Consider the following 24534-nt stretch of genomic DNA (forward strand, 5'->3'; position numbering starts at 1 on the left):
CATCTTCGTTTTTTGGTGCCGGTCTATAATGATAAGCAAACAATGTAATATAATATAGTACTCCTCTGTAACTGGTGATGTCAGTGACAAAAACAGGTTACGTACTTGTCTTCAGGATGAGTACAGGGATGGATGATTCCATTCATATCCAAATACAGATTACCAAACTCCACGTCATTTGGATTAGGTTTACTGACATCAACAGGAATCTTTACACCATTGCATTCTTTTGGCTATGAGGAAATGATAATTAATAGTAGTTTGTTCAAGTCTGAAATTGATATAACCTAGGCTCAGTAAATACCTGTGTTTCATTTCTGAATTGGAAATAAAACACTTTAAGCAATCTTTAAATTATAAGTTATCTTATTCCTTAAAGCAAACTGAAGTAGATATTTCATTTGTAGAAAGGAGACAGCTTCCAACACAAGTTAATCTTCTCTATGTGGGGGATAGTTATCAAATTTCCAAATCATTCAGTTGTCCAAGCGAAAGACCAGGGGAGTCACCTTAGAATTCTTTTCCCTTACCACCCATTCCAATAAGTCCTGTCAATTTAACATGAAAAACGCTAACAGCATCAGGGCATCATCTCTCACCTACAAGACTGGAACGGTCTTCGTGTGGACTGCCCACCTCTAGACTCTCCTGTCTCCAGCCTGCCCTCTATGCTGCCAGAGCTTTTTTTTCTAAAATACAAATGTGGCTGCATCTTAATCTTGCCTGATTCTCCCAGTGATTCCCATAGCGGGTGTAAACCAATGAGCCTGGACCCACCCTAGTCTCCTGTCCCACCACGATATTGTTCAGGTCCACCCCATCTCGTCTAAGTTCCTGGAAAACGCTCTCATCTCTCAATGTCTTTGCGCACTGCTTCCTCTCTCTCAACACCCACTTCCTGAAATCTTAGTAATTTTCCAGGGTCAGACTCAGATCAAATGTCGTTCATTTTATAACGCTTTGTACACATCTCCTAAGAAATTAACTGCTCTTCCTTCTGCATTTCCACAGAATTTTGCTTATTCACTTGTAGCACTTCCATGGTTTTATAATTAATTTGTCATTCTAACCCAGCTACACTGTGCATTCTTCAAGAGGTAAGGACTGTGCCTTACTCACTCCTGGAGGCACTCAATTATACTTTTGTGATAAACATTACCTTTGTCTTTTTCTCCCAGAGCTTCAGCAGATGATAAGAATATGAGATAGGTTTTTACTGTTACTAATAGTAAAAGTCACTTAAAAAATAATAGTTCCCCAACACATGCAAAGCATCATTTGTAACAGCAAAAAACTGTGAACAATTTAAAAGCCCACTATGTACATGCTATATCATGGATGAACCTCAAAAACATTCTAAGTGAAAGCCAGTCATGAAAGACCACAAAAGATTCCATTTATATGATCCAGAATAAACAAACCAATAGAGACAGAAATAGATTAGCTTTAATCTGAGGGTAGAGGAAGGGGAAGGGAGATAGGAAGTAACCACAAGTGGGTACAACATTTCTTTTGGGAGTGATGTAAATGTCCTAAAATTAGATAACAGTGATTGTTGTACAACTCTGTATATATACTAAAAACCACTGAATTGTACGCTTTAAATGGGTGAACTTTATGGTATATAAATTATATCTCAATAAAGCTATTAAAAATAGATAAATAAACGGTCAACTTAATTAGGAAAAAAAAGAGCCCAAAGAATGCATTAATAATCTGTGATATGTCCATATAGTAGAATATCAAATAGAAGTGAGATTCAAAGAAATAGAGCTGGATAGTCACAAATATATTGCTAAGACAAAAAAGCAAGCTGCAGAAGAATACATACAGTATACCACTTATTCAAAGTTATCAAACAGACAAAACAATATTAGGTATTGTTCAGGGATGAATACATATGCAATGAAAGCAAAATTAGAAAAGCAAAGGAATGATAAACACCAATTTCAGGACAGTGGTTATCTTTGAGAGAGAGGGAAAGGAATGAGATTGAGCTTCAGTTTGGATTTATAATTGGGAAAAAAGGATATCAAAAGAGATTTAAGGGCAGAATAGGGAAGAAGCTATCAGACAGTGTTCCATACTCCGTGCTATGAATCAGGAAAGAGGGGTTCAATCAGAAGCAGTGAATGGGATAACTGGTAAGGAAAACAGGAGGTCAATTTTTGGGGGGTCTATTGAAAAAGATAACCTGATGACCCCCAAACATAACAAAACAAATTCTATGAAGGCAGGAGGCTCTCTGCCTATCCAACTAACCTCTACACTCCAAAGTCCACATTTTCCTCTCTCCTGCACCAAATAGACACCACACTCAGGAGAATCCAGACTCACTTTCTTTATGCTCCCCAGGAAGCCAGATAGTTAGTATTTTAGACTTGTTGGCCATGTGATCTTAGTTGCAACAACTCATATCTGCCTTTGTAGAGTGAAAGCAACCCTAAAGAATACAGACATGAATGGGTATGGCTGTGTTTCAGTAAAACTTTATTTACAAAAACTGTACACTGGCTTGCTAACCTCGGCCTTAGTGCCTAGCACACCAGTAGGCATATTGTAGCTCTTCAACGGATGTTGCGTATAGCTACATGAGAATTTCTACTTCCACTACCTAGAAAATATAGCACGGGGAAGGGTGCATGGGGAGGTCCTAACTTTGAGAAAAGAGCTCCAGGCATTCCCAATAAGAAAACTGAACATACTTTCCTCTCAGGAGTTACTGTAGATATAGTCAACACATTAATTATGTAAACTTAGAGTTTCTTTCTTCAAGAGAAGATTTTGATGCTCACCAAAGGAACTCACTCCTCAAGAGCCTTGCCAAACACAAGCCAACGTGTCTCCTGCTGCGTTAAAGAGATCCTCAATCAAAGGGCAGCTAAAAGGAGAGCCACTCTGAACCCTAAAAACAATTCATTTCAAAGAACTTTTCAATATCTCTTGGATTTACCAGATGATCAGAAAATAGTACCCTCAACTGAAGAAAGGAACGAATGTTAGATGGGATTTAAAAAAAACATGATTCAACTATATGTTGTCTACAGGAGACACACGAGATTCACAGAGACAAAAACACTGAAAGTAAATGGATGGGGAAGAATATCATGCAAACAGCAACCACAAGAAAGCTGGAGTGGCTGCACTAACATCAGACAAAATAGACTTTAAAACAAGAATACTAGAAATAGTGACATTTTATAATGATGAAATGGTCAATAGTTCAAGACATAACAATTAAAAACATATATGCATCTATTAACGGAGTATTGAAATACATGAACCTTTTAATAGAAATGAAAACAGACAATTCAACAATAGTTGGAGACTTCAATACCCCACTTTCAATAATGTATAGAACAACTAGACAGAAGATCAACATGGAAATAGACGACTTGAACAACACTACAAACCAACCAGATCTAACAGACATCTACAGAGCACTCCATCCAACAACAGAATATACATTCTCAAGTACATAAGGAACATTCTCCAGAACAGATCAAATGTTGGGCTATAGAACAAACCCCAATAAATTTAAAAGCATAAAAATAATACAAAGTATGTTCTCCAACCATAATAAAATAAAATTAGAAATCAATAGTAGGAATAAATTTGGCAAATTCATAAATATGTGGGAATTAAACAACACATTCATGAATAACCAATGAGTCGAAGAAGAAATCTAAAGGGAAATCAGAAAACGCTGGTTCTTTGAAGAGATCAACACAATTGACAAACCTCTGTCCAGTCTGACCAAGAAAAAGAGAGAAGATTCAAATTACTTGAATCAAAAACAAAAGAGAGAAAACAACACTACGCTATTACCTCACGCCCGTTAGGATGGCTATAATCACCAAGCCAAAAAACAACAAACACTGGAGAGGATGTGGAGAAACAGGAACCCTCATACACAGCTGGTGGGAATGCAAACTGGTGCAGCCTCTATGGAAAACGGTAGGGAGATTCCTCAAAGAATTAAAAATAGAGATGCCCTATGATCCAGCTATCCCACTACTGGGAATCTATCCAACGAACCTGAAATCAACAATCCAAAGGGCCTTATGCACCCCTATGTTCACTGCAGCATTATTCACCATAGCCAAGAAGTGGAAGCAACCTAAGTGTCCCTCGACTGATGACTGGATCAAGAAAATGCGGTATATATATACAATGGAATACTACTCAGCCATAAAAAAAGACAAAATCGTCCCATTTGCAACAACATGGATAGGCCTGGAGGGTATTATGTTAAATGAAGTAAGCCAGAAAGAGAAAGACAAACACTGTATGATCTCACTCATATGTGGAATATAAACCAACACATGGACAGAGAAAACTGTATTGTGGTTACCAGGGGCAATGGGGGTGGGGGGTGGGCACAAGGGGTGAAGGGAGACACATATATGGTGACGGACAAACAAAAACATACAACCCAAAATTTCACAATGTTAAAAACTATTAAAACATCAATAAAATAAAAAGACAAAACTGGAGGAAAAAAAAGAAAAAGAGAGGACAAGATTACCAACCTTACAGAAACAAAAAGGATTATAAACAAATACTATGAATAATAGTACACAAATTAGATAACTTAGATGAAATACACAAATTACTAGAAAAACACAAACTACAAAAATGACTCAAGATAATCTGAATAAACCTATAATAAGTGAAGAGATTGAATCAGTAATCCACAAACTATGCACAAAGAAAAGCCCAGGCCTAAATGGTTTCACCGCTGAAATCTACCAAACACTCAAGGAAGAATTAACACCAATTCTTCCAAAAAAAAAAAAAAAAAAGAAGAGGAAGAAACACTTTCCAACACATTTTATGGGACTAATATTACCCCAATACCAAAATCAGACAAAGATGTCACAAGAAAGCAAAACCACAGGGGCCAGCCTGGTGGCGTAGAGATTAAGTTTGCACGCTCCACTGTGGCGGCCCAGGGTTCACAGGTTTGGATCCCGGGTATGGACTGATGTACCGCTTGTCAAGCCATGCTATGGTGGTGTCCCATATGAAAAAAAATAAATAGAGGAAGATGGGCACGGATGTTACCCCAGGGCCAATCTTCCTCCGCAAGGAGAGGAAGACTGGCAACGGATGTTAGCTCAGGGCTAATCTTCCTCACCAAAAAACAAAAAAAAGAAAGAAAACAAAACTACAGACTAATATCTCTTACGAACATGGATGTAAAAGTCCTCAACAAAATACTAGCAAACTGAATCTAGCAATATATAAAAAGAATTATACACCATGACCAAGTGGGATTTATCCTAGGGATGCAAAGTTGGTTTAACATCCAAAAATAATTAATGTAATACATCATACAAATAGAATGAAAAACAAAAAATCACAAGACCATCTCAGCAGATGTAGGAAAAAGCATTTGACAAAATCCAACACGCTTTCATGATTTAAAAAAAAACTCAATAATCTAGGAACAGAAGGGAAGTTCCTCAATATAAAGGGCATCTACAAAAAATCTCCAGTTAACATCATACTTAATGGTGACATACTGGATGGTTTCCCTTTAAGATTAGGAACAAGACAAAGATTTCCACTCTTGCCATTACTATTCTAAATTGTAGCAGAGGTTCTAACCAGGGCAATTAGGCAAGAAAAAGAAAGAAAAGGCATCTATATCGGAAAGGAGGAGGTAAAACTATCTCTATTTGCATGAAGTGATCCTGTATATAGAAAATCCTAAGGAGTCTACCAAAATCTATTAGAAGTAATAAATGAGTTCAGCAAGGTTGCAGGATACAAGATCAATATACAAAACCCAATTGAATTTCTATACATTTGCATTGAAAAACCCAAAAGTAAAATTAAGAAAACAATTCCATTCACAATAGTATCCAAAACCAGGAATAAATTAACCAAAGAAATCCAAAACTCATGCTCTGAAGTTGATTCTAAATTCATACGGAATTCTAAGGCAACAAGCTACAACTAACAAAACAATTCTGAAAAAGAAGAATAAATAGTGTAAGACTCATACTTCCCAATTGCAAAAGTTACTACAAAGCAACAGTTGTCAAGACAGTGTGGTACTGGTACAAGGACAAACATACAGATCAATGGAACAGAACTGAAAGACCAGAAATAAACCTATACACCTATGGTCAACTGATTTTTCACAAGGGTGCCAATGGTGCTGTGACAATTGAATAGCTATATGCAAAAGAATGAAGTTAGACCCTAACCTTATCCCGTAAGCAAAAGTTTACTCAAAATGGATCATACACTTCAATTTAAGAGTTAAAACTATAAAACACTTAGAAGAACACACAGGCATAAATCTTCATGACCTTGTATTTGGCAATGGACTCTTAGATCTGACACCAAAAGCAGAAGCAACTAAATAAATGAATAAATAAGTTAAACTTCATCATCAAAATTAAGAACTTTTATGCTTCAAAAGACACTATCAAGAAAGTGGAAAGACAATCTAGAATGGGAAAAAATATCTGCAAATCATATATCTAATAAGGACCTTGTATTCGGAACATATATTAAAAAGCTCTTGGGGCCAGCCTGGTGGTGTAGTGGCTAAGTTCGCGCGCTCCACTTTGGCGGCCCAGGGTTCATGGGTTCTGATCCCAGGCACAGACCAAAGTACCGCGTATCAAGTCATGCTGTGGCTGCGTCCATATAAAGTAGAGGAAGACGGGCACGGATGTTAGCCCAGGGCCAATCTTCCTCAGCAAGAAGAGAAGGATTGGCAACAGAAGTTAGCTCAGGGCTGATCTTCCCCACCTCCTCCCCCCAAAAAACTTCTTACAATTCAGTAATAAAAAGACAACCCAATTTAAAAATAGGCAAAGAATCTGAACAGATATTTCTCCAAAGAAGATATACAAATGGCCAATAAGCACATGAAAAGTTGCTCAGTATCATTAGTCATAAGGGAAACGCAAATCAAAACCACAATAAGATACCACTTCATACCCACTACGATGGCTAAAATTAACAAGTTAGATAACAAGTGTTAGTGAGAATGTGGAGAAACTGGAACCCTCAAACACTGCTACAGGAATGTAAAATGTTGCAGCCACTTTGGAAAATAGTCTGGCAGTTTCTCAAATAATTAAACATAGAGCTACCATGTAACCCAGCAATTCTACTCCTAGGTATATATCCAACAAATGGAAACGTGTCCACACAGAAACTTGTACATGAATGTAACAGCATCACTCATAATAGTCAAAAGGTGGAAACAACCCAAATGTCCATTGACACACAAACAGATAAACAACATGTGGTATATCCACACAATGAAACATTATTTGGTCATAAAGAAGAATGAGATACTGACATATGCTACAACATAAATGTACCTTGAAAATATAATGCTAAGTGAAAGAAGCCAGCCAAAAAAAACCCATATACTATATGATTCTATTCATAGGAAAGTCAGAATAGGGAAATCTATAGAGACAAAAAAGTAGCTTAGTGGTTGCTTAGGGATGGGGTAAACAGGGTCAGGGGATAAAGGGATGGTAGCTGAAGGGTTCAGGCTTCTTTTTGAGGTGATGAAAATATTCTAAAATTTACTGTGGTGATGGTTACACACATCTGTGAATATATTAAAAAAAACCACTGAATTATAAACTTTAAATGGGTGAATTGTATGGTATGTGAATCATATCTCAATAAAGCTGCCTAAAAAACGTAGCAGCCAGCTCCAAAAAAAACCATCATAGTGAAGAAAGCAGAATGTAGGGTCAGGGAGCAACATCGCTTTTGTTCATCATTAATCCTTCCTGCCCTTAAAGCCATGCCTGCATGTTTGCAAAAAAAAAAAGGACTAAATGAAGTAGACGAGTGACAGGAAAAAAGCAGGGTAGGAAACCTGGATTTCACCACATGAAAAGAGCACAATTCTACACTACGCAATGTCACCAAAAATTAGACATAAAAATATCCTCACTTATACCTGGACATACAAACTACTAAAAACTAACTTACCAAATAAATTTCTGAAACATCAAATGAGTCTGTGTTAAGGCACTGTTTGAAGAACTTAACTTGTATTAATTGATTTAACCCACACAACCACCCTATGTGGTACATATATAGCTGATCTTCATTATTTACAAGTTCCATATTTGTGAATTCACCTACTCACTAAAATTTTTTTGGAATCCCAAATCAGTATTTGCAGCATTCTCATGGTCATTCGCAAACATGAGCAGAGCAGTGAAAAATTTCAGTCTATCAACACACACGTTCCAGTTGAGGTCAAACAAGGTGACACTCTGCCTTATTTCAGCTCTCATACAGAAATGACCAGAGGATAGAGATGGTAGGGAGCAGTGCGGTGTAATGCAAGAAGCTCCAGTTCTTTCGAGTTTAGGAGAGTTTAAGTCATTTTCCCAAGATCAGAAAGCTAACGAATGGAGGACTGTATGAGCCAAGGACACAAAGTGAAGAAATTGATGGTTGAATGAATTAATTGTTAAAGGGCTAAAAAAAGAGATAAAACAAGATCATAAAAAATACTTAAACCAAAAGAAGAAGAAATGGAGAACGGAAACAAAAAACAGATGAGACAGAAAACAAACAGTAAGATGACAGATTTAAATCTAACCATATCAATAATCACATTCAACGTAAATGTTCTAAATGCCCCAATTACAAGGCAGAGATTGTGAAAACAGTGTGGCAGTTCCTCAAAAAGGTAAACATGGAATTACCATATGAGGTAGCAATTCCACTCATAGGTATATACCCAAAGAAATGAAAGCAGGAATCACTCACAGGTATACACCCAAAGCATTGATGTGGCATACAGATACTTGTCCACCAATGATCACAGCAGCATTATTCACAATAGTCAAAAGGTAAAAATAACCCAAGTGTCCAAACAAAATGTGATAAACACATACAATGGGATATTAGTCAACCTTAAAGATGAATGAAACTCTGACATATGCTAAACATGGATGAAACTAGAAAACATGCTAAGTGAAATAAGCCAGACACAAAATGCCAAATACTATATGATTCCACTCATCTTAGGTACCTAGAATAGGCAAATTCATAAGACAGAAGGTAGGGGAGAAGGGAGAACGGGGAATTATTGTGTAATGGGTATAGAGTTTCTGTTTAGGATGATGAAAAAGTTACAGAAATGAAGAGTCACAATGGTTTCACAATATTGTAAATGTACTTAATGTCACTGAATTCTAAACCTTATAAAGGTTAAAATGGCAATTTTTATGTTGCGTATATTTTGCCACAATAAAAAAAAAGGGCAGAGATCATCAAACTATAAAAAAGCAAGACCCAACTGTATGTTGCCTACGAAAACAAACACTTTAAATATAAAGACACAAACAGGCTAAAAGTAAAAGGATGGAAATAGACCATGCTAGCACTAGTCAAAAGATCTGGCTACATTAATATGGGACAAAGTAGACTTCAGAGCAAAGAATATTACCAGGGATAAAGAGGACCACTTTATAATGATAAAGGAGTACATTCATCAAGAAGACGTAACAATCCTAAGCATTTATGTACCTAATAAAAGAGCTTCAAAATGCAAGGAGCAAAAAACAATGGAACTAAAAGAAGAAACAGACAAATCCAAAAAATTATAATAGGAGATTTCCACACCCCTACCAATAATTGACAGAACAAGGAGACAGAAAATCAGTAAATATTGTTCAAGTCTTTCATATCCTATCAACAAACGTGATAACATTTATAGAACACTCCACCCAATACCAGCAGCACATATATCTTTTTAAAGTCAAAATGAAACATTTACCAAGACCATATCCTGGGACATACAACAAATCAGATAAGCTTTTAAAAGATTCAAATTATGCAAAGCATGTTCTCTGACAGGGGAACTAAATTAGAAATCAATAACAGAAAAAAAGTCTGGAAAATCCCCCAAATATTTGAAAATTAAATAATACTCTTCTAATAACACGTCATAAAATTTTTCTTGTTTGATTAGAAATTTGTCAACTATCCTTTTTTTCTATAACTGTTCAGCGTAAGGAGCCAGCACAGTTTACTTAAATCATCCCTCATTTATGGACATTTAAGTTATTTCTGACTTGTTTTTGTTTTTGCTATTATAAACAGTATTGTCTTGAACATCCTTGTAGGTAAATTTTCTTCCACATCTGTGGTTATTTAATCATAACACTAGGCATGAAATTGCCTGACTCAAAGGGTAGGTTGGATTGTAACACTTTTAGTGTATATTGCAAATCGTTTTCCAGAAAAGTTATTTCCATTCACAAGAGTGCTTGTTTACCTCCAGCCTTGCCAGCATTGGGGTTTATCATTTTTGTTGTTTTGCTGATTTAATAGATGAAATACACTATCTCGTTATTTTACCTTCATATATATTATTCTATCATACAGAGGTGGGACTTTTTCGTATTCTTATAGAGCATCTGTGTTTCTTAATTTCACCATTCAACTAATGTTCATTTTAAGAACCCACCCAAACCAGACATTGTCTAGGTTTTATTGTCGGTAACCTAATGATGGTCCCTTGTTTGTTTTCCCGTCAGAGTCCAATCCTTCATCCATCTTAAATATTTTTTTCTAAAAATTACTTTTTAAAAATTAGTGCAAAAAGTTAGAATAAAGTTAATGTATGCCATGGCAAGAATAATTAAGCATTAAAAAAGGAAACACCTGAAAACTAATTCCTTCTCTCTTCCCTGACTCCTCAGGTCCCCAGATCTCTCCCACCTCAAGCAACAATTATCACCTGAATTGAGCTTCCTTCCAGAATATTCTATACTTACACATCCATCTTCTATTACATAAATGACAGGATACTGTACATATCATTCTGCGCTTGGTTTTTTTCCACATAATAGGTAGCTTATTTCATATCAGTACTTAAGGTTAAAAACAACTAACAAAAATGTTTATTTTGTGCCAGACATTGTTCTAAGCACCTTTAGGTCTAATGCTATCTCATTAATTGGTAGAACAAGCTTATAGGGTAGGCATTGTGTTGTCATCCTTATCTCAAAGTGAGGAAACTGAGGCACAGTGATGTTAAGTAACCTACTAAGGCCGCAAAGTTAGTGAATGGACCAGAATTTAAACACAGGCAGTCTGACCCAGAGCCTTACCCACTATAGTATATTGTCACTCTCATCTCATTTTAAAAAACAGTTGTATAATCTGATTTCTGTCTCTATGGATTTGCTCATTCTGGACATTTCATATAAATGGAATCATATGCTATGTGGACTTTTGTGACTGGCTTCTCTCATTGAGCATCATGTTTTCAAGGTTCATCCATGTTGTAGCGTGTGTCAGTGCTTCACTCCTTTTCATGGCTGAGTAATATTCTGCTATATGGATGGACCACGTTTTGTTTATCCAGTCATCTGTTGATGGACATTTGAGTTGTTTCTAATTGGGGGAGAAGGAAATGGGGGATGACTGCTTAATAGGTACGGGGTTTCTTTTTGGGGTGATAAATGTGTCTGGGAACTGGATAGTGGTGATGTTTGTACAACACTGTGAATGTGCTAAATACCACCGAATCGTACTTTAAATGGTTAAAATGGTGAACTTTATGTTATGTGAGTTTTACCTCAGTAAAAAAAAGAAGGCTTCATGGTATTTCATTGTATGGCTTCATTGTTCATTTAACGTGTTCTAAAATCTTGGACACATGGGTCCTTCTCGCCTTTCATTACTAATGAAAATATTGCATTAAATACATGTGTTCACACATCTTTGTGCCGATGTGTATCTGTAGGCCAATAGCCTTTTAAATGCCTATAGGATTCGATTTCCCTACACCTAGGCTTGGAGGCTCCACCCCACGTTTATTTCCATCTAGGTGGTGGGTCACATGGTGGCAGCCTCAGACCATTCCTGGGAGTGTGTCCCATGAGGACAACAGCCACCTCCCAGAACCTTATCCTCTGCAAACCTTCTCCTCCAGGTTATTGACATTCAAGGCATTTGCCCAGCTCTTCATCTTGGGGAGCTCCCGGGTGTTGGGCATTTTCCAGATTGGACCCTTGGCTGGTATCATGGCCTACCTGTTCACCATCATCAACAGCCTGCAGGGGGCCTTCATCTTCCTCATTCACTGTCTGCTCAACCGCCGGGTATGTAGCTGCTGCCCTCGCTGTCCCTGATGCCCCTCCTTCCAGGGGACACGCCTGTGCCAGCATACTTCCCTGCATCTGGGAGTGATTCATCTCCCCGTGATGTGTCTCCATCTCCAGGTACGGGAAGATTACAGAAGATGGATTACCAGGAAGACCACACCCGGATCCCAGTCCCAGACATCAGGGGTCATACTGACATCCTTTGCCTTCACTTCCAAAACGGTGAGAGACTGTGTGTTTTATGAAGGTTCTGGTCAAACAGAATACTTGCTTCTTAGCAATCCCAACACCACCATGTGTTGAGTGTCTACTGTGAGTTAAGTGCGTCCATGTACATTAGCTCATTTGATGGAGGGTGGGGTTTAAGAGTGGAGGTTCAGGAGCCAGGCTGCCTAGGTTTAAATCCCAGCTCTGCCTCTTAGGAGCTGTGTGATCTAAAAAAGATAAACTCATGGGGGCTGGCCCCATGGCCTAGTGGTTAAGTTTGGTGTGCTCCGCTTTGGTGGCCCAGGGTCGGCTCCCAGGTGCAGACCCACACCACTCGTCAGGGACCATGCTGCTGCAGTGCCCCACATACAAAATAGAGGAAGACTGGCAACAGATGTTAGCTCAGGGTGAATTTTCCTCAAGCAAGAAAAAAAGATAAAATCGTGACTCATACAGATATAAAATGAGCATACATTAAGGATTTTATTCCACTCATCAATCAGTGAAAGAACCAGGCAGATGTTATAACTGGCTCAAAAGAGAACACAAAGAACAGACATATATGTATATAATATATAATATATACAATGTATACAACGTATACATAATACATCATACACATAATGTATACATAATACATAAAACACATATAATGTATACAACGTATACATAATACATAATATACATATAATATGCATAGTGTATACATGATATATATTATATATTGCATAATATATATGCAATTTATCCAATGTATATCATGTATACATAATACATAATACACATATAATATATACAATGTATACATAATACATAATATATATTACATAATACATGTATATGTCTGTTCTTTGCTTTTCTCTTTTGACCCAGTTATAACATCTGCCTGGCTCCCTCATTGATAATTATATATACATAATATATATAATATAATGTTTAATTATATATTATATAATTATACGTATAATTATTAATATTATAAAATACATATAAAATTTCATATACCTATATGTTATATATGTATTACATATATATGCATTATAATACCTATGAATTATAATACATATATATAATTTCAGGAATATTGAAATGAATGTGCAAATGGACGCAAAACTGTTTTTTCCATGGAATTATTTTGCATCTCTGTCAGTTATTTAAAATTTACAGAATTGTAAAATATCTCCCACATAGATCAGAATTGGACAACCTGGAGATGTGTGCTCTGACAATACATCATTTTCCATGGAAGTACTCATTTTTCTCTACACCATAGATCTCATCCAGTCTCACAGCCATAAACAACATTAGCAATGACCCCAAAATATTAAACAATGTGCAGTCCAGCTCCTCCTGAATTCTACACTCATATAACCAACCACCTACCAAGTGCCCCCACTGAGATGTCTAACAGATGTCACAAATGTAACCTGTTCCAATCTGAGCTTCTGATCCCCCACCTCTCATATCCATGGAGGGTTCCCTATCCTTCTATTGCTCAGCACAAGGCCATGGAGTTATCCTTGACTCTGCCTTTCTTCTTACCCTCCATCTCTGATCCATCAGCAAATCCTGTTGACCCTTCCTCAGAATGTATCCAGAATCTGATCGCCTGTCTGTTCCTTTGTTGCTTCTATTCTGTTCCAAGTCCTATTGTCTGTAGCCAGGATTATGGAAATAGCCTCATAAAGGGTCTTTCTGCTTCCCCTCTTGCCTTTTCCCTGCCCCACCTTTGGTCTATTCTCCTTGCAGCAGCCAGAGGGCACCTGTGAACTCCTGAGTCAGGTCACATCCCTTCTCTGCCTACAACCCTCTATGGCTCCCACCTTACTCAGTAAAAGCCAAAGTCCTCCTGATGGCCCACAAGGCCCTGTACGATCTGACCCTCTTTTCCTCCTTGACCTCATCTTCTGTTAATCTCACTTCCCTCTGCTCCACCCATGCTGGCCTGCTCAGGATTCTTCAGACACGCCAAGCTCACTTCCTCTTTAGGAATCTTGACCTGGATGCTCACTCTGCCTTGAATGTTCTTGTCCTGATACCCACATGGCCAACTCCCTCACCTCCTTCAAATCTTTGTTCCAATCATTTGTTATCAATAGTATTTCCTCTGGCAACTCTATTTCGTACTGCCTCCTTTTCTCCTACCCTGACATTCATGCTTCTCCTGCCCCTAATCCTGATTTTCTTTTCATAGCGCTTGCCACTTCCTAACATGCTATAACTTCCTTATTTATTTATGGTCTTCCATCTCACACTAGACTGTCTTATTTTTTCACTGACATATTCCAAACTCAATTAACTAAGATCCAGTGGCTTAATTAAATAGGGAATTATTTTTTTTGCAAGAATAGAAGCCCAGAGTTAGGTGTTGCTGGTATTGGTACTATTGCTCAGTGGTATTGTAAAGGATTTAGGCTCTTCCCGGTTTTCCAATCCACTAGCAGCATGTTGGCTTTTCATCAAAATGTTTTTTATGGTTGCAAGGTGGGTGCCATAGCTCCAGACATCACGACCATGTTCAAGGCAGAAAGAAGAGGGATGGGGCAGAAACAGCAGCCTCTCCTTTTATGCCTCTCCCTTTAACAGGAAACAGAAGCTTTTCCCAGAAACCCCTCAGCAGATTTCCCTTTCACCTATTTGGTCAGAACTGTGTCACATGACCACTCCTAGTTACAAAAGAATTTGACAAAACAAGTATTTGGCTTTCTAGCTTCTAGAGCGAGAGCTATCAGTGGTGAAGAGGTTAAGAATGGCTTTGGAGTTTGCCTGCAGTGCCTGCCATGCTAGAGATAATCACTGTTAACATTTTAAGGTTTATCCTTCTAGTCTGTGTTGCTATATTTCTCTCTCTCTGTATTTATAAGACCCATGCCTCTATAGATATGACCCCTGGGATCATGTTTGTACTAATCTTGGTACTGATTCCAGTTCTGATTTCTCTCTCACAGGGTTAAAGCTCTTTCTTGCTTTCAAATACACTATGAAGCAACATTTGAGGACAGCAGGTGCCGGCAGGAGCTGACGCTGAAATCTTCTCTTCATGGCTTAATGTGGAATTGCAGATCTCACCAGCCCCAGGACTCTCTGGGTGATTCAGAGCACTGATGGGTGGGGCGCTCTTCCCACGTTCCATGCGCTGGTGAGAAACAAGACTTTCTGTTCCAGATTACCATTTTATCTTCTATGTTCTGCAGCCCTTTGAATTTCCAGAGTTTTGAGGAAATAACAGATCCTAGTGCAATGGCATGACCAAGAACATCTGGCTACCGTTTTGTTTTCTCCTAAGTTCTTTGGCGTGTGGCTGCAAGCCTGCCTCTCCAGCACCTGTCACAGAGTATGGAAACGGCTTCAGGAAATGGCTTGTCTTCTGACCGACTGGCTTACCCTTTAACAAAGACTCCTCCTGCCTTTAAAGAAATGGCCAGTAAAACTGTAACGAGAGCCCCAGGGGATAAACAAAGCTCACTGACGTATAGGCTACTTTGGCACAAACACTTAAAAGAGTTATGTTGGTAAGCAGGAGTGTCAATGGAGCAGAATTCCAGCGTTTCACAGAGAGTTGAAGGACTTGATGACAAAGCCTTGGGAAATATTTTGGTTTCCTGCAACCTTTCAGGGAACCAACATCTCCCTTCCTTCCTGGAACTGTTTTGTGACTTGGCTAGGATTCACACTGCTCGCAAAGTTATCACCATCCTGCCTTGCTCTTCGTCCCCCATAAAGTCTTGAGTGCCAAGGAGAGAAGAAGGAAAATTTAAAATGTACATGTCCTCCCTTCCATGGCCACTCTCCAGCCTGCCTCCTCAAAGTGTGGTCCGTGGACCAGAAGCATCAGCATCCCTTTGTTGGATAAACAGGATCTCAGGCCCCAGCCCAGATCTGCTGAACCAGAACCTGTGGTTTAATGAGATCCCCGGGGGGGTTTTGTTGTGCGTGAGTGAATGCTCTAGAATATTCTTCTGTTTTCCATGCTGATAGCAGAGCTTGTTTTTAAAACTAGAAAGGAAAACATATTCTTGGCTTTAGGACTTTGCATCTGCCATTCTCTCTTCCTAGGACACCTTTCCTCAAGATTGGACTAATTTCTACCCTCTCTTTGAGTCTCAGCTTAGTCGTCACTTCCACCAGGAAGCACTCTTTAGATCTCTTCAAGTAGGATTAGATGTCACCTCTGCGTGTCCTCTAAGGCTTCATGCTTTCTAGCTCTGTATTATAATTTCTTTTCTTCTTGAGTGTCTCCAATTAGATTCTGAGCTCCATAAGTGCAGGGAAGTATAGTCAGTGGATTCTTCATAAATATTTTGAATGAAAGCGTGAATGAATGGTTACTCTCCATTTTGAAGATGAGGAAACTGAGGCTCAGAGAGGTTAAGTAACTTTCCCATCATTACACAGCTGTAGCGGGCTGAGCTGGGCTTTGAACTCTTGACCAGAGAGCTCCTCTTCCAGGCCACTAGTCCTTCTCCTTCTCTTTCTTTGACCCTAGGAATTCTTAGTTTGGGGATACAGAGAAAAGACTATTTACTTTGAGTCAACTTATCATTTAGGATTCAGTTCGCTCGGTAATGATCCTGTGTTGAACAATTTGATCACAACATTAAACTTGATTGATGGAGGCTCAGTCTTTGTTATTTGTGGCAGCCACAATTTGGGAGGGGGGCTGACACATGTTTACAAACAAGAGTTCATTTATGATAGGTTGGTCTTCAATGCCTGGCTTGTCCAGAGGGTTCAATATAGAGGCGACAATTCTAAGGGATATTGAAGCAAGAGAAGGCATGATTTTTACTCATTGCCAATTGTGGCAGGTTAATTGCATCAATGCCTTCAAGAATGGTTTCCATGCCTCCACACCCCTTCCCTGTAACTTTGTAACCCTTCCTTCTCTGACTCTGGCTTGGCCTTGAGAGTTTATTTGGCCAACGGAATGTTAGCAAGCATGACTCAGAGGTTTCAAAATTGGGTGTGCATCCCTTCTTGCCCTTTGCATGATTTGTCTTGCTCGCTCTTGCACCCCTGCCTCCGCCATAAGAACGTGCCCAGTCTAACCTGCTGGAGGGATGTGAGAAACATATGGAGGAGAGTTAAGTCATCCCGTTACACCAGCTGAGGCTGTCCTTAATCAGCCACCTAACCAACTTGTAGCTGACTGCAGTCACATCAGTGAGCCAAGTCAAGATCAGCAGACCTGCCCACCCAACCCATCAACTCAGGAACAACAATCAGGTATCATTATTTTAGGGCACTGAGTTTCAGGAGTGGTTTGTTATGAAGTGTTATTTGTGGCAATTGCTAACTGATACAGCAGCCAATGGATTGTCAACATTTTGCATTTGATTGCAACAATTTGGAATATACAAAGAGGAGGATTTGCATCTATATTTCCTCTTAGCTATCAAGGTCTATAAATCTATAATGCTTGAATAAAGTTCTTTCTGACAGAAGACTTGCACAAGGCATTGTCTATCTCTATTACAGTGTTACATGTTAGTTTAAAATGCAATCGTGTTAAGGAACTCTATGTTTCTAAGGTAAGTGAAAGCTGTAACCTCCACAATAAGGATCTTTCTTACTATAAACATCAAGCTATGCTTGGTACGTTCCTTTACCCCCATGGCCTCATATGCCTCCCCTAGAGACAGAAAAAACACTTAGAATAAAAACTGCATGGTTCTCAAATCCCATAAATATAAAGTGAAATAACTCTGTCCTCTTATAATCCAAATAATTTATGGTGTCCAAAAAAAGACAGATCCATTCATTCAAGAAATATTTATTGACCACCTAAAATGTACTTTTCCTTCCTAAACCATTAAACATCATTGAAAAAAATTAAAAAATTGAAAAGCAAGGATATTAGAACATAAAATATTATTTTAAATTTAAATATTTTATTTTCCCCAAACCAGAATTTATTAAAATTTGACTTTCTTGATTTTAATGGAAGAAAATTCATCAATAATTTTTCAAAATCAATTTCTAGAAAAAAATTAACTATTAAAAGTACATTGAAAAAGTATATGTAGGGGCTCACATTTTTCCTTTTGTATCAGGTTCCATTATGACCCCAGCATAGCACTGTCAGATCTTGGATTTGGATATTTTGCTTATCATGGATTTTTCTTGCATTGATTTTGATATTTTTAAAAATTGCATTTACATGGTATTTATCTTGATTACTTAGTTTTTTTGATGCACACTTAAATTTTGTGCCTGAGACGAGTGCTTCCCTCCCCTCACCCCAGTGCTGGCCCTGATTGTGATCTTTTGTTTTACTGAGGAAGATTCTCCCTGAGCTAGCAACTGCTGCCAATCTTCCTTGTTTTGTATGTGAGCTGCCACCACAGCATGACCACTGACAGACGAGCGGTGTAGGTCTGTACCCAGGAACCGAACCAAGGCCACCGAAACAGAGCATGCTGAACTTAACCACTAGGCCACTGGGGCGGGCCCTGGTCATGATTTTTGGGGGGCAGATTCATACTGGTTTTTCAGGAAGTGGGACAACATCCTTGGCACCCCTTGCTTAAAAACACTTGAGTATTAATAATGCTGTATTAGTCACACCTGTCTACATGGAAAGAGAAAACCATAACATAGTGCCAGATGTCTCATGGCTACACAGAAAGTTATCCTCAGGGTGACATAGAACAAGTATGCCCATGTTATTTTAAAACCTTTATTTTTCCCACTTGTCGTATTGTGAACATCTTTTCAACTCGTTGAACCTCTTAGAACTTCATTTTTTTTCTCGAGAGCTGCACGGTATACATGCGTCATAATGTATTTAGCCTGTGTTTGCATCATTTCCAACTTTTTAGTACTATAAACTATACTGTAATAAACATCTTTGAGCTAAATTTTGAGCACTCTTCTAGTTAAATGCTTTTAAAATTAGTGGTAGGTTATCAGTGAGAGGAAGCTTATATGTCTTCCTTAATGTCTGGTTGAAGAAAAACATTAGTAACTGCACAAATCTATCAAACTTTCACAAACTGTCCAAAAGTAAATCATTAGAAATATAGTAATTTGAAGTTTACTTAAGCTCTACTCATAGAAAATCTTTCCATCCTCAGTTCTAAGTCATCTGGTTGCCTCCCTGCCTTAACATTTCTGTTCTGTTGTGCCTAAAGTTATCAATCTTTTATTTGTGATACTCAGCATGTTGGATTATAATCAGATGCTCATGTGTTTTTGTGCCCCTCTATCCTATGAGTTCCTTGTCATTTATCTCTGCACGCTTATGACCCAACAGAAGATTAGGTTCACGGATTGGATCAATAATGTTTGTTTAATGAATGCATCAAGGAAAGAGTGTGTCAATCTACCACACAGCAACAGGACACTGTTCTCTATTCTGCCTCCTGAAGGACACCAGATTTTACAGATAATGTCATGCTCTTGCAGAGTCACCCAAAGACCCTTTTTTTTAATATGCCTTAATTTTATCTATTTATTTATTTTTCCCCCACAGCCCCAGTAGATAGTTGTATGTCATAGCTGCACATCCTTCTAGTTGCTGTATGTGGGGCGTGGCCTCAGCATGGCCGGAGAAGCGGTGCACGCCCGGGGTCCGAACCCGGGCCGCCAGCAGCGGAGCACGAGCACTTAACCACTAAGCCACAGGGCCGGCCCAAGACCCTTTTGTTTAAGTTTACAATAACAATATGTCTGTGCTAATTCCATTATGAACACTGCTATTTCTAAAACGACAATAAGCAACTTAGGTCAGCTTCCCTAAAAGCAGAGCCTGAGACAGGGATTTTGGTGCCCATGATCTTTGAGGGAGTGCTCTGAGAAGAGAGAAAGTACGGGAAGAAGAAGGAGCGGAGCAAGGCTGTGGTCTCAGCTGGAACCTACTTGCAGCCTGACCTCACTGTGAGCTCTGGAGCATGAATTGTACCTCAGCGTTGGTCCCATTTTGAGGCACAGGGACCAGCCTGTTTTGTCCCTGTGTCAGTTAATTATTGGCTGCGTGCTGCCCCCATGGTGGTGGGAAGATGTATAACAGCTCCCCTTTGGCTGAGGCCAATTTTCTGGAGAAGGGGACAGCTGGCCCAAAAAGGGGACTAGGGAGAGCCACCAACAATATTGACTATTTCGCCCCATCCTCGTGACCACCAAATATGAAAAAGTCAGTTGTATCAATAATTCAGATACTTGCTTGAAGCTCATTGTAATGAGATTTCGAACTGCATTAAAACAACTTGTTTCAAGTGATGCTGCAAACTTCTTAGGCCTTCCAGTAAAACCTTCCTCTTACTAAAGATCTTAAAGATTATTTACTGTTACCATTTGGCTTTATTGAGTCTAGAATGCAATGGTTTTTATATTTCCAAATATACCTCTAATAAAGTACTTCCATCTTTAAAAAATATGAAAAGTGTCAGAAAGAGACATTTCTAATTCTTATCTTGGGAGGGGGCATACTTTCTATTTGAAATCCTATAATGTACAACACCCAATAGTACTTGCCATTACTCCCTGAACATTATATCGCTTTATTATCGATATTTAATCTTTGTCATGTCCCACTTCTGTGACCCTACTTCATGGGTAATTCCCAGCTTTAATAAAAGTATCCACTGTATGTGCAATTTGAAACTCTCAAGCTGCGTCTGCCAGTGCTACAGATATCGGCTGGCTCAATTTGCCTGGCTAGCTTTTGACCATGGGATCTCAGACTGTCTTCCTTCCTCTTCCCTATTTCTCATAAAAATCCCTCTTTGGGAGTTTGTGGGTTTTGCTGAAGTAGCATCTGGTCTCTGCTCCCCATCTTCCTCTACTCTGACCTCCTTGTCAAAGTCCCTCATATGCCTTCCCCAAGTTTCTGCTCAGCTCAGCACAGCGATATTTGCTTGTGGCCAGGTCAAGCCCACAGAGTGCCGAGAGTCATCCTGACCTGTGCCGGAAGAAGCAGGTTCTCTCCCCAGCTTGGGGCTGCCATTGTCTCCCGAGCTTGAAAGCAGCTGCCCTTGGGCATGGAATCACTTTTGACTCATAAACACCATGGCACCATCTCTCATTCTATCCCTTCACTTGAGGGGCCACCAAATAACCACTTAGGTCTGCTGGACACATGGACATTCTCCACCCTTCTGTCTTCTCTCTCTTTTTCTTCCAGTGGAATCTTCTCAAAACCTCCATGCATATCGACTCATGCAGGTAGGTGTTTTGGAGGCGTTATAAGGGTGTATCTCAATCACTTCCAGAAGCATCTAAATTCTACCTCTGGTCCAGCCCAAACACCCTGTGACAGACAGCTGAGAAAACCCAGGAGGCTTGGAGATGTTAAGGAATTGTCACGATGTCATTTATTCATCCTCTGAATATTTATGAAGTATCTATTGTCTAGAAACTGGGGCTATGATACTAAACAAGACATACATTGTCTTTCCTTTCATGGAACTTACATTCTAATGGTGGGAGGAGACCCAATAAACAAGTAAATAGATATTAAAGTGAGCTGGATGTCTTCCATTGACCCCTCCAAATCCATCCAGTTGTCTGCCTGGAATGCTAACATCTTTGGAGTATGACAATGGACTTTCTTGACCTCTGCCTTTCAGTTGGTTTTGGCCAGTGGGAAACACCAATAGGATATCAGAAAAATGGAGGAGAGAGAGGTCAGAGTATTTATTCTCTTAGCTCCTTCCCTGTGAGTCACCATGAGCTATCTGTCCCTTGAATGAAGACCACAGCTCCAAGATGTGGTGCACCAAATCTTATCAATTACAATTTCTTATCCTTGTCCATTCTGATATTGTCTTAATAGCATTACATGCAGTTCCTAAACATCTTCAGCCTATCCTGTGATTTTATTTCCACATAGAATAAAAAGAAAACTTAGAAAGCTTCAGTTAGGACATTTGCAGAATTAACATCCATACTTTTTGTATGAATTACATCATGTTGTGCCCTCCCCACCAGCATTTTGCATGATCGCCACAGAGATAAAAAAAAAAAAAAGCCAATGTTGTCTGGATTTTATGAAAAATAATGTTCATCAAAATCCCTGGGTAACGGATATGATTTTGCCAAAACCCAAACTGATCAACTAGGTTCCCTGTTTAAACCCGTATGGGACCAGTAATTTATTTGTTATTTTTTAATAAAAGTCACATAACATAAAATTCACCATTTTAGCCATTTTAAATTAATATCCAGTGGCTTTTAGAACACACAAAATGTTGTGCAACCATCACCCTGTGGGGCCATGTTTTAAAGCATCTCAGGTACCAAGCACACTTGGCATGAGAGGTTTCTTTGAAACAAAAGTGACAGTATATTCTAAGGGCAAGATTCAGTTGATTTCCAGTGAGCCGGGTGAGAAAGAACGTTTGTATGAGCCACTAACCAGGACCACGTTGGCATCAAGTCTAGGCTGCCGTTCTGATGGGGCAGAAATACTGGGCTCTACTTGATACTTGTGTCCTGTTCTTTGCAGGGCAGAACACCTTCACCTTATTTCCAGCCAATCCTCCTAACCAAATATCACTGCTTCAAGGCGTGGGAAGTTTGCTGAGAAACAATTGTGTTCAAACGATAGGCAAAGGAGGAAGTGGCTTTTGTGTTTTGTGCTTCAAACTCATATATTGGCAAAGGGTGACGTTTCCTTCTTTTCTTGAAATGTGGCTTCCTCTTCTGTGACAGTGAATAAGAAAGATTTGGCTTCTGGTTAGAATGAGTAGAGCCCCTATAGTGCCAGGGTGTACGTTAGCTGGCAACTTGTTGAGAAGCGCCTGCCCAGCCAAACGGATTAAATGAAGAGGGTTTAAAGAAGATACAATTTATATAAGTGTGCACAGGTAGAATAGGTTCTGAATCCAATGCCACAGCATGAGGTGGGGGGGTTTCCCCACACATTCAAGCAATTCTCTGACACCATCTGTGTGTTCTACAATGCATCTCAATTGTGACACTATCTACCCAGAGATAGCGTCAGATCCCATAGGTTAATGGCTCAGTCCCACAAGACTGCCTCCCCTCCTACTTCAGAAGCCAGTCGAAAGCCTAGATTGTCACTTGTGCTTCTGACTGACCGGCTATAGATTGGAGGTTCCCATGACCCCCTCCTCAAGTCCCATTAATTTGCTAGGGTGGCTCATGGAACTCAGAGAAACATTTTACTTACTAGATTACTGGTTTGTTATGAAAGGATGTAACTCAGGAACAGCCAGATGGAAGAGATGCATAGGGCAAGGTACGGAGACGGGGCTTGGAGCTTCCATGCCCTCTCCAGGTGTGCCACTTCCCAAATTTCCAGGTCTTCACCAACCTGGAAGCTCTCCGAACCCACCTTTTTGTATTTTTCTAGAGGCTTCATTGCATAAGCATTGATTGATTGGATTGATTAAATTATTTGCCATTGGTGATTGAACTCAATCTCCATCCCCTCTCCCCTCCCTGGATATCAGGGGGTAGGACTGAAAATTCCAAATCTCTAATCTCTTGGCTGGCTCCACTGGCAACCAGCCCCCCTTAGGTGCTCTCCAAAAGTCACCTCATTAGCATAAACCCACTTATGCTGGAATGGGGCTTGTTATGAATAACAGGTCACCCATTTCACCTTTATGGCTCAGGAACTGAGGAGGAGAGACCAAATACAACAAAAGATGCTCCCATGGCTCCTATTGCTCAGGAAATTCCAAGGGTCTTAGGATCTTTGTGCCAGAAACAGGATGAAGACCAAATATATATTTTTTATTATAAATCACAACATCACAGCAGGGCTAAGAGAAACCAACAGAGGATGGTGGGACACCCTGGGAGTAGCAATATGAGGGATCGCTTATCATTCCTTGGATTAAAGGAGATACCCTTTGATCCAAGGGGATGGAGCAGTTACAGGAACCTGGAAAGGGGCTTAGCCTGTGACAGAAGAATTGAACCACTGCCCAAATGTGCAGTCTCTGCAGGGAAGGGGGAGTTTCTTCATCTCTCTCTTCTCTAGCCCTCTTCTCTCCTTCCACGGCTACCATTTTCAAACTCATTTGGAAGAAAGAGCACAAGAGTGGGCTGATAATACAATCCATACAGGACAACCTACCAGTGCACAGAGCAGAGTAGAGAGGGATGGAGAGCAGATTCTTTCCCAGTTGCCCAAAGTGAATTGTTATAAACTTGTTAAAATTTGAGAGGCAGCCACACCCCATTGAATTTTTTTCCTCCTCCTTCCTCCCATTGAGATAAAATGAGTACA

General features: G+C 39.4%; 1 protein-coding gene and 1 long non-coding RNA gene across 2 annotated transcripts in view; one reads left to right on the plus strand and one right to left on the minus strand.

Annotated features, from left to right (window-relative positions):
- Positions 1-24: 24 nt before the first annotated feature.
- The window catches only part of LOC131402607 (uncharacterized), a 39675-nt gene continuing 15165 nt past the window's right edge, over positions 25-24534 (minus strand). Inside the window, exon 3 of the long non-coding RNA XR_009218810.1 lies at positions 25-233. This is a non-coding gene — a long non-coding RNA (uncharacterized LOC131402607). The remainder of the gene's footprint in view (positions 234-24534) is intronic.
- LOC131402601 (adhesion G protein-coupled receptor E1-like) lies at positions 11756-15518 on the plus strand. The gene is made up of 3 exons (XM_058537260.1): positions 11756-12122; positions 12243-12347; positions 15281-15518. The coding sequence occupies exons 1-3, from the start codon at positions 11781-11783 to the stop codon at positions 15284-15286; spliced, it is 453 nt and encodes a 150-aa protein (XP_058393243.1). The 5' UTR covers positions 11756-11780; the 3' UTR covers positions 15287-15518.

The sequence above is a fragment of the Diceros bicornis genome, unplaced genomic scaffold (genome assembly GCF_020826845.1).
Source record: "Diceros bicornis minor isolate mBicDic1 unplaced genomic scaffold, mDicBic1.mat.cur scaffold_184_ctg1_multi, whole genome shotgun sequence".
NCBI classification, from domain to species: Eukaryota; Metazoa; Chordata; class Mammalia; order Perissodactyla; family Rhinocerotidae; genus Diceros; species Diceros bicornis.